This window comes from Belonocnema kinseyi, chromosome 5 (genome assembly GCF_010883055.1).
Source record: "Belonocnema kinseyi isolate 2016_QV_RU_SX_M_011 chromosome 5, B_treatae_v1, whole genome shotgun sequence".
Lineage (NCBI taxonomy): Eukaryota > Metazoa > Arthropoda > Insecta > Hymenoptera > Cynipidae > Belonocnema > Belonocnema kinseyi.
The window spans coordinates 92,249,048-92,260,490 of NC_046661.1; the positions used below are offsets into that span (position 1 = coordinate 92,249,048).

The 11,443-nt window shown below is 25.3% G+C and overlaps 2 protein-coding genes across 2 annotated transcripts in view; one reads left to right on the forward strand and one right to left on the reverse strand.

The window, feature by feature from the left end:
• LOC117172416 overlaps nt 1-474 on the reverse strand; it is a 42,897-nt gene extending 42,423 nt beyond the window's left edge. Inside the window, exon 1 of the mRNA XM_033360329.1 lies at nt 254-474. Coding sequence (XP_033216220.1) covers nt 254-295 — 42 coding nt within the window. The 5' untranslated portion in view covers nt 296-474. The remainder of the gene's footprint in view (nt 1-253) is intronic.
• A 4,434-nt stretch (nt 475-4,908) lies between these two features.
• LOC117173777 overlaps nt 4,909-11,443 on the forward strand; it is a 33,843-nt gene continuing 27,308 nt past the window's right edge. Inside the window, exons 1-2 of the mRNA XM_033362418.1 lie at nt 4,909-5,079; nt 5,207-5,374. Of these exons, the coding sequence (XP_033218309.1) occupies nt 4,909-5,079; nt 5,207-5,374 (339 nt within the window). The remainder of the gene's footprint in view (nt 5,080-5,206; nt 5,375-11,443) is intronic.

Consider the following 11,443-nt stretch of genomic DNA (forward strand, 5'->3'; position numbering starts at 1 on the left):
GTACCATTTATTTTTTTAAATACCTGACTGCTCCCTGAAATACCCTGACTTTTCATTAATCAATGAATTTTCTATTAATTGTCAATTAGGAATGATAAAAAAGATGAAAAAGCGAAAGCTTTTAAAAAGTGTAGCAGACTTTAAATTTTCGAACGCAATAAATTAACATTCTATTTTAATATTTTTCGGAATTTTTTCCCTCTCACTAAAACTACATCCTCCTTTATACAAAAATAGAATGATTTTAACGCACCTTGATACGATTCTCATCTTGACTACAACCTGTTTTGTTCATAATGACTTTCCGGAATGTAAAAAAGCTTTCCGCCTAACGAATATTGTATCTGAATTTTTTTACAATACGAATTTCCTTATTTTAAATTTAGTTTCTAAATAAGAAGTCAGATATTTAAAAACTGTGTCTAAAGTAAGAAAATAATTTTGAAACTCAATTTTGACCAAAAGGTTTGACAAGTATGAAGATTTTACCGCTTGAACATTCTCACTTTCCTGTCAATTAATAAATTTGTAGCTGATCATTTGTTTTTTATTTTTAATCTCATTCCGCAATTATGAAATGGAAACGCTAATTTTTTTTAAGTTTCGAAATTATAAAAATTCAATAATATTTTAAACTTAAACTATTGAAAAATAGGACAGTTTTAAATTGGAATCTTGAAAAATAGAAAATATAGCTAAAATCTGGCAAAATGTAAGTGTTTCTAATTTTTAAATTTCAACAATACTATTAAATCTTAGAAATTCTTTAAAATCTCTTCAAATTATTGAAATGTGTTTAAAAAACATTAAAAATTAAATTAAAAATAAATTAGAATTAAAATTTAATTTAAAAAGTGAATATTCGAAATGAAATACTCTGAAATTTTTAAAATACTTTTAAACTTTTTTAAACTCTTGAAAATTCCTTGGAATTTTTTAAAATACCTTTAAATCTTTTGAAAAATTGAACTCCCTTCAAATTATTAAAACCAATTAAAATTCCTTGGAATCTTTTAATATGCCCTAAAATATTAAAAAATTTACAAAATCTTTTAAAATGCCTTGAGAGTTTTTAAACGTTTTAAATTTTGTTGACATCATTGAAGATACTCTAAGGTCCGAAAAATCCTTTGAAATCCCTTCAAATTATAAAAATTTGTTTAAAAATTTAGGAATCTTTTAAAATACCATAGAATATTTATAATCTTTTGAAATATTCTAAAGTCCCTTGAAACATTTCAAAGTTCTTAATAGATTTAAATAATGATTGAAATCGATTAAGAAGTTGTTAAATCTTGTAGAATATCTTGTAATATTTAAAATTCTCGGAAATCTTTTAAAATCTTTAGAAACCCCTTGAAGCATTTTTCAGCTCTTACAAATTACTCGGCATTTTCTAAAAATCCTTAAATCGAATGAGACCTATTCAAATCTATTGGAAATTTCTTGAATTATTTTTAACTATTTAAAATCCTTTGAAAATTTTTATAATCGCTAAAAAAAATTTATAGCTTTTGACATTTTTTTTTAAATTTTAAAAATACCCTGAAATCTTTAAATTATTTCAAATCCCTTAAAATCATAGATATGAATTAAAAATTCCTTGAAATCATTTTAAATACTTAAAAATTTTTTTATTTCTTTTAAATCCCTTATAAATGTCCTAGAATCTTTTAAAATACCCAAAAATATTTCAAATCTTCGGAAATCCGTTGAAAATACTTTGAAATAATTTTAAATTATACCATAAAATATTTCAATTACTCGTACATTTTTTGAAATATTTTAAATTTCCTTGAAAATTCCTTGGAATTTTCAAAAATACCCTCAAATCTTTAATTTCCTTTAAAATCCCTTCAATTTATTTGAATCTGTTGAAGTTTTAGGAATCTTTTAGAATACCGAAAAATATTTCTAATTTTTTAAAATCTTATTAAATTCCTTAGAAATTTTGTAATCTCTTAGAAATTTCTTGGAATATTTAGAAAAAAAAACCATAAAATATTTTAAATCCTCTGAAAACTTTTTTTTTTAATTTTGTTTAAAATTTTGGTTTAATTTTAGAGGTTACGCAAGCCCCACGAATTTTGAAAAGTAATTTCCCAGAAGAATAAAGACTTTTTGTCAAATTTATTCAAAGTCGTCAAGATTAGGTGGATCGAATTGAAACTCAAAGTTTCCATTTAAAATTATATATAAAAAACAAATAATCAATTATTTTTTAAATATCAGCTCCATCAGTCGGTTTTATAGGGGCCCGCAAAAAAAAACCAAAAGTAAAAAAATAGGCTTTATGAGTTTTTGGCGCTAATCATGATTCTTTTGTTGCGATGTTTTAATTATAATTGAATACAATTTAAATTGTTTCCAACACGTAAAATACTACTTTCTACTGATAATTAGATGCTTACATAAATTTTTGAACCATTTATAATTATTTAAAATAATATTCTCTTGGAATAATGCTAGAAAGTTTTGCAGTTTTTTTCATTTTCCACTTTTGGTCTACTACTTAATTAAAGTAAAGTAATAATTTATTCAAATTAACAAATATAATTGTATAAAAAATTTGTCATTATTTTCAATAATATTGACTTTAAATAATGACAACAAGTTGTTGTTTTTTCTACAATTTTAAACAATTTGTCCCTTTTTTGTTAATTTGTTAATATTTTATGAAAGTTAAAAGAATAATAAATTGTTAAAACAACTTATTATGGTTTATGACGGTTAAACAAAAGGTTCTCGCTAAATTTGCAGAATATTTCAAATATCTGTTTTATTTCAGAAAATTTTATTCAGGATGTAGAAAGAAATTGTTAAAAAAATTATTTTTTCTTTTGTTTATTTATTATTTGTTCAAAAGAAAAAAAACACAGAAAAGTTAAAAATTTCAGAAAAATCTGCAACTTTCTAGCGATTATCAAAGAGGAGATAGTTATAAACAATAATAATTCGTTAAAACAAATTATGTTTATTAAATTGAATTAATAACATTAGTCTACAAATCAAAAAAAAGTGTGCATTTAATTACACTATATTTTTCCACTGTATTTTGGCTTTCTAAACTTAAAAATTGCGTTAAAAATTCTTTTTATGGTTTAGTTTTTGAAATTTTATTTGTTGCTTTTGTCTTAGACAGTGAATTTTTTATTTTTCGTTTAATTATTGAACCGAAATATAACAAAATCATCATCACTAAATTGATCAGGCAAAATGGTACTAATATGCATTAATATAGATAAATATAGCTATAAACAATAATAATTTCTTTAAACAATCATTTTTGTTAAGTTGGAAATATTATTACCTCGGTAACTTTCTAAAATTATGTAAAATTAATATTATTAAAAATAATAATAAATTGTTTAATCAATTCTGTTTGTTAACTGGAGTTAATTATTCCCTTGCTTTGTTTAAAAAAGTGGACGAGAAGTGAATAATTTAAAAAAAAAACCGCTACTTTTTAGCACTGCTCCAAAAGAAGATAGTTTTAAATAATAATGCATTTTTTAAACAAATATTTTTGTAAACTTTATTAATTAAGTAAAAAGTGGACAAAAAGTAAAAACTTTAAGAATAAAACCTCAACTATCTGATATTAATAGAGATAAAAATAGGTATAGGTATAAACAATAAAAAAATTTTCAACAATTTTGTTTGCTAAATTTAATTAATTATAATTAATAAAAACTAAAAATTAACATTAATAATTATTAGTTCACTTCAAATGAAAAATAGACAAATAATTCAAAATTTCACAAAAAACCGCAACTTTCTATCGTTAAAAGAGAATATTGTTATTAATAATAATAAATTGTTTAAACAGTTATTTCTGTTAACTTGAATTAAATATTTATTCACTTTAATTGAAAAGTTGTTAAAAAGTTAAAAAATTCAGAATAAAATCGCATCTATCTAGTATCAATATAGAAGAATGTAGTTATAAACAATAATAAATTTCTTGAAGCAATTATTTTTTCTAAACCTAAATGAATATTAACTCACTCTAAATGAAGAGTGGAAAAAACTGAACATTTCAGAAGAAACGAATTTCTAGCATTATTAAAAGAGAATATTAAAAAGAATACTATAAAAAATTGTCTAAATAATTATTTTTGTTAACATTAATTAACCATGATTTCACTCTAACTAAAAATTAGACCATAAGTGGACAATTTTTGAAAAACCGCGACTTTCTGCCTCGATTCCAAAATAAAATGGCTTAAATCAATAATAAGTTGTTTTAAAAATGTATGTAAACATCTAATTATCAGTATAAAGTAGTATTTTATGTATTAAAAACAATTTGCTTTTTTTTTTAAACCGCAAAAAATCATAATTAGCGTCAAAATCTCGAAAAACACATTTTTCAATTATGGGTTTTTTTTTGGGAGGACCCGGTATAACTGACTTATGGGGATGATTTATAAAAAGTGATATTTTATTAGTATTCTCTGGCTAATTTTGAAAATAAATAATGATTTTCAACTCGATTTACCTAATATTGACGATTCTGTATAAAATATACGAAAACCTCTTTTTTATTATGGGAAAATGCGCTAAATTGCATGGGGTTTGCGCCATGAATATTATTTTTTAAAAGTTGATTTGTTTTTGTGTGGATTCGAAAAAAAATTCAAATTCCTTTTTGGTCCACCCTAAGGTACAGTCGGACCTCAATTCTAGAAACTTTTCGGGGAGAGTAGTTCATATTCTCAAGGTCACCCAGAGGGAAAGTGAAATTGCGCAGTAGACATTTACGCAGCAACAAATAATGGCGGGATTTTTCGAATATCTAATTTTTTTAAATAGAAACAAAATTTATTAATATTTTGATTAAAAGAAATCTGGAACGAAAAATTAAATTTTAATTTTCAAATGCGTTTTTTGGCCACCCTCGTGTGCATGGAGCCTAAAACTGTTTTTTTGCCAGCAAGTCTGCTTTTTGTATATAATCTCGTTATCGACCGACCGGATGACACGGTTCTCGGAATTCCCTCTCTAGATTTCCCTCCCAATTCGTCGGAACTCTGGGATTGGTCAGCGGTGACCTCAGCTGCAAGTGATTGGCTCCTCGTGACGTAGTGTCACGAAACTTGTTCAAACTTGCCGACCCGGTAGACTGCTGTCCAGTGACGTGTTTCGTCTGAAACTTTGCTTCAGTGTATCAGAAACCGCCGAGTACACGTTGTTACAAATATAGCGCTCAACATTTTTTTTTACCGCGCCGAAATTGTTAATATTGGTAAAAGTGAAAACTATAAACAATTTGTCGAATATCCAATCGACCTCGATAACTGGGTCGATTAGTTCACCTGGTTCGGTCCCACAAAGGGAAGGCAGTCCAGAAAAACCCATCAAGTTTGGGAGGGTGAGTTTATATCTACAAATTTAATATTTCTCATCTCTTTCAGGCTCGAGGATGTTACATACCTTGTTTTCTCAGAACTTAAAAAATCGATATTAACTTGTGTCAGAGGAAAAAAGTTATTAAAAAAAAAAAGAGCAATTTTTAGGGAAAACGTTTAAAAACGTTGAAGTTTTGAAGAAAAGGGACTCTTAGTCTAACGCTTTTATAATTTGTTGTAAATAAAAAAAGCGTTTTAATTACTGTAAAAAGTTTTTTTTTTTTCGAATTTTTTTTTTCTGAATGACGCAAGTCAGATTCGAAAATTAATACGTGCGTGTTACGTAAGGCGTGATAAGCTGATTCCGAACTGCTGACGTTTTAGAGTAATCATTTGTGGAATTGATCAAAAAAGTCTAGACGACACGAAGATCCGTAAGTGATGAGTTCAATGCAGTCAATTTGCTGTCAATGGCAAGTTTAATGACGCGCTTAATTTAAAAAGATCAGAACTTTAAATGCCAGACATTTAAAAATATTTTAAAAAAATAATAATAATAAAGTTCTAGACTTTTCGTTAAATATTCGTCTTGTAGAAATATTTTTTAGCGTTTTTAAAGCTCTTAAAGCTTTCCAATATGACTCAGTGCAAATAGAGGTTCCTCTTTAACACGATACAAGAATGCCACGAATATCCCGCCGAAAATTTTCCACATCAAACTAGATGTAACTGAATCATGAAACGTTTAGAAACGAAACAATAAAATTTCGAGATATTAAGCGGAAAAATAAAAATTTATTTTTGGATAGCTGAGGTAATTTGTTTTTCTTTTTCGACTTGTGGATCGAAAGGTTGATAAGAAATGATAGCTTCGCAATTAGTCAAGATATTAGACGTCCCAGAAATTTGCCGTCGATATGGATTTTTGAACAGTTGTAATTGATAATAAACAAACGAAGCGATCGATGAAAAAACCGAAAACATATTTTTATCCATCAAGAAATATCTACGTGTGCCTTTTTTTAAAATAATTTAAACAATTGAATCCATTGTTCATAATTTCAAACTTTCATAATTAATTATAAACAAACTAAGCTTCCGATCAAAAAACCAAAAACACCTTTGGATCCTCCTTCGAAATATCAAGTTGCCCCTTTTTCCCCAATTATTTATACAATTACATTATTTATTAATAATTTCAAAGTTTCATAATTAATTATAAACAAACTAAGCTTTCGATTAAAAAACCAAAAAAACCTTTGGATTCGTCTTCGAAATATCTATTTGTCCCTTTTTAAATAATTTGTCATACAATTAAATTATTTATTAATAATTTCAAACTTTTATCATTAATTATAAACAAACTAAGCTTCCGATTAAAAAAACCAAAAAAACCTTTGGATTCGCCTTCGAAATATCTAGTTGCCTCTTTTTTAAACAATTTTTTATACAAATAATAAACAATTACTTTATTTATTAATAAATTTGAACTTTTATAATTATAAACAAACTAACCTTCCAATTAAAAAACCCCCCAAAAAACCTTTACATTCGCCTTCGTAATATCTATTTGTCCCTTTTTTAAAGCATTTTTTATACAATTAAATTATTTATTAATAATTTCAAACTCTTATCATTAATTATAAACAAACTAAGCTTCCGATCAAAAAACCAAAAACACCTTTGGATCCTCCTTCGAAATATCAAGTTGCCCCTTTTTCCCCAATTATTTATACAATTACATTATTTATTAATAATTTCAAAGTTTCATAATTAATTATAAACAAACTAAGCTTTCGATTAAAAAACCAAAAAAACCTTTGGATTCGTCTTCGAAATATCTATTTGTCCCTTTTTAAATAATTTTTCATACAATTAAATTATTTATTAATAATTTCAAATTTTTGTCATTAATTATAAACAAACTAAGCTTCCGATTAAAAAACCAAAAAAACCTTCGGATTCGCCTTCGAAATATCTAGTTTTCCCTTTTTTAAAAATTGTTTATACAATTACATTATTTATTAACAATCTCAAACTTTCATAATTAATTATAAACAAACTAAGCTTCCGATTAAAAAACCAAAAACACATTTAGATACGCCTTCGAGACATCTATCTGTTCCCTTTTTTAAATAATTTTTTATACAAGTACTAAATAATTACTTTATTTATTAATAATTTTTAACTTTTATAATCATAAACAAACTAAACTGCCAATTAAAAAGCCAAAAATTCCGCCTTTTTTAACATTTTTGTATACAAGTACTAAACAATGACTTTATTAATTATTTATAACTTTTATAATTGTAAACAAACTAAGCTTTCAATTAGAAAAACAAAAACCTTTGGATTCGCCTTCGAGATATCTCATTGCGCCCTTTTTTTAAAGAATGACATTATTTATTAATATTTTTAAACTTTTATAATTAATTATAAAAAAACTGAGCTTTCGTTCAAAAAACGAATAACAACTTCAGATCCGCCTTCTACATATCGAGCTGTGCCTATTTCATAAACAATTTCATTATTATCAATTGTTTCAAACTTTTATAATTAATTATAAACAAACTAATCTTTCGATCGAAAAATCTAAAAAAACTTTAGATCCATCTTCGATATATCTGGCTGTGTTTTTTTTTAAACAATTTTTTTATATAATTAATGAACTATTTATTTATTATTAATTTTAAACTCTTATAATTATAAACAAACGAAACTTTCGACCAAGAAACCAAAAACACCTTTCGATCCGCGTTCGAGGTATCTAGTTGCGCCTTTTTTAAACAATCACTTTATTTAATAATAATTGCAAACATATATAATTAATTAGAAACAAACAAAGCTTCCGATTTAAAAAAAAAGTTGGATTCGCCTTTGAAATATCTAGTTGCACCTTTTTTTGACAATTGTTTATACAATTACATTATTTTTTAATAATTTCATACTTTTATAATTAATTATAAACAAAGTAAGCTTCCGATTAAAAGTCCAAAAAAAAACTTCGGATTTGTCTTCGAAATATCTAGTTGCGCCTTTTTTAATAATTGTTTATACAAGTACTAAATAATGATTTATTAACCATTTTAAACTTTTATAATTAATTATAAACAAACTAAGCTTCGATTAAATAACCAAAAACCCCTTTATATCCACCTTCGAGATATCAAGCCGTTTCTTTTTTTAAACAATTCTTTATACAAGTACTAAACATTACTTTATTTATTAACAATTTTAATCTTTTATAATTAATTATAAAAAAAGTTATCTTCCAAAGAAAAAGCCAAAACCCCTTTGGATTCGCCTTTGAAATATCTAGTTTCGCCTTTTTTAAACAATAGCTTACACCATAACATTAATTATTATTAATTTTAAACATTTATAATTAATTATAAACAAAGTAAGCTTTCGTTAAAAAAAATCCCTTTGGATTCGCGTTCGAAATATCTAGTTCCGCCTTTTTTTTAATTACTTTATTTATTAATAACTTCGAAATTATATAATTAATTGTTAACAAATTAAGAGATCGATAAAAAAACTAAAACCCCGTTTGGATTCGTCCTAGAATTATTAAGGTGAGCCTTTTTTTAAACAATGACATTATTTATTCATAATTTCAAACTTTTATAATTAACTATGAACAAACTAAACTTGCGATCAAAAATCCAGGAACAAAATTGTATTCGCCTTCGAGACATATAATTGCTCCTTTTTTTAAACAATTACAATATTAATAATTTCAAACTTTGTAATTAATTATAAACATATTTAGCGCCTTGGAATTATTAAGATGAGCATTTTTTTAAAAACAGTTTTTCAAAAAAATGCATTATTTTCTATTGTTTTGCAATTGTTATAAACAAGCTGAGCACTAAACACCCTTGGATTCATCTCTGAATTATCAAGGTATGCCGTTTTCTATTTGTTTCTTAATTTTTCAAACAAATAATTTATTAATAATTTCCAAGTTTTGTAATTTATCATAAACAAATTAAGCGTCCAGTAAAAAAACGAACCACACCTTTGAAATCTTCTCCGAAATATCTAAGTGCGCCTTTTTTGTTTTTAAAGTATTTTTTAAATAATTCTAAACTTTTCTAATTATAAACAAACTAAGCATCCGTTAAAAAACTAAAAACTCGTTTGGATTCGTCTTGAAATTATCAAGGTGCGCCTTTTATTTTGTTTTAAAATCATTTTTTAAACAAATACATTATTTTCTATTGTATTGTAACTTTTTATAAACAAAGCACTAAAACCTTTGAACTTGTCTCAGAAATATCTGGGTGTGATTTGTTTTTCAAGGATAATTTTTTAAACAATTTAATCGTTTGTTCTTAATTTGAAACTAAATAGTTATGGATTTCAAACTTTTGTAATTAATTACAATTCCCTAGCGATTATTATTAATTACAATATAAACAAACTACGCGTCCGTTAATACAAGAAGTGATAAGCCACTGGATTTACCTCCAAAAGATCTAGTTGCGCTTTTTTTAAAAACAATTTTGTAAACAGTTACATTATTTGTTAATAAATTCAAACTTTTATAATTAATCATAAGCAAACTAAGCTTCCGATCAAAAACCCCAAAACACCATTAGATTCGTCTTTGAGATATCCGGCCGTGCCTTTTTTAAACAACTTTTTATACAATTAGATTATTTATTAATAATTAACTATAAACAAACTAAGCGACCTATCGAAAAACCAAAAACATCCTTGCATCCGTCTTCGAAATATCTAGATGCGCCTTTTTACAACATTTTTCAAACAATTAAATCATTTGTTAATAATTTTAATCTTTTTTATTTAATTATAAACATGTTGAAAGTCCAGTCAAAACCCAAAAAAACATTGGTATTCATCTTAGTAATATCTAAGTTTTCTTTTTACCCAATTTTTAAACAATTATATTATTTTTTAACATTCTGCAATTATTATAAACAAACTAAGACTGCAAAGATGTCTTTAGTTTATATTTTTTAATCACTTAAATTATTTTTCAAAATTCTGAAATTGTTATAAACCTTCTAAGCGTCCGATCGAAAGAAAAAAAAACCTTTTGATACTTCCTGTAAGTATCTGGTCTCCTCGTTTTTTAAACAATTTCTTAAGCAGTTAAGTCATTTTTAACAATTTAAAACTTTAAAGCTATGAATTTAAAACTTTTTCGTAATTAAATACATAAAAACTAAGCGACCGATCAAGAAACCAAAAATAAAAATGGGTTAAATTGGTAATACTAAAAAAAAAATGGTTAAAAAATCTAAAAATTTAAAAGAACCTTTTCTTGGAGTGTTCAAGAAGAACAATTTCTGCATTGAACTTCCTCCCGTACCTCGCATATTTTTGAAAACGAAAATTTATTTTCACAAATTCATAATTTTTTGTTTTTTCAAATTTATTTCCGTATTTCGAATATTTCGGAAACCCTTCAGATTAATAAAAATCGAAAAGGTACTTATCTCAATTATTTTGAAAAATACTAGAATATCAAAAAATAGCCCCTGTTTTTTAATTTTCAAACAATTTTTGGCACCATATTCTAAAATAAAATTTCGCCTTTAAATTCGGCGAAAAATGAGAATGATTTGGCAAGAGATACGTTAGTCAACGTTTAACAAAAAAATTCTACATTGAATCACAAGAAATGGCTCAATTTTGGCAGCAAGAGTTTTTTGATTCTGTGCCAACTTTACACAAATGCGAAATAAATTCTCTATTAGCACGCCTAACCCTGTTTTCCTTTTTTTTTAATTCCCCCTATTCCTTTTTGAAGAACTGCTCTCTTCCCCCTTTTTTTCATTTATTCAAACAAATTGATTTTAACAATATTTTTTGCAATTGATTTTTTTTTTGCTATCGCTTCTTACGAACATTTCTGAAAAATGATTAAAAATAAGTAATATTTTGGCTTTTTTCGAGGAAAATATTCTGTGCAACACTGCTGTTTGAAATTTTTGAAATTAACTTTTTCTACGGCTGAAATAGTTAAAACAATTTTTTTAAAGAAACTGTTTTAAAAAATGCAGGAAATCCACTTGCTTTAATTGCAAGTTAATTATTTTTATTTGAAAAGTCTATATATA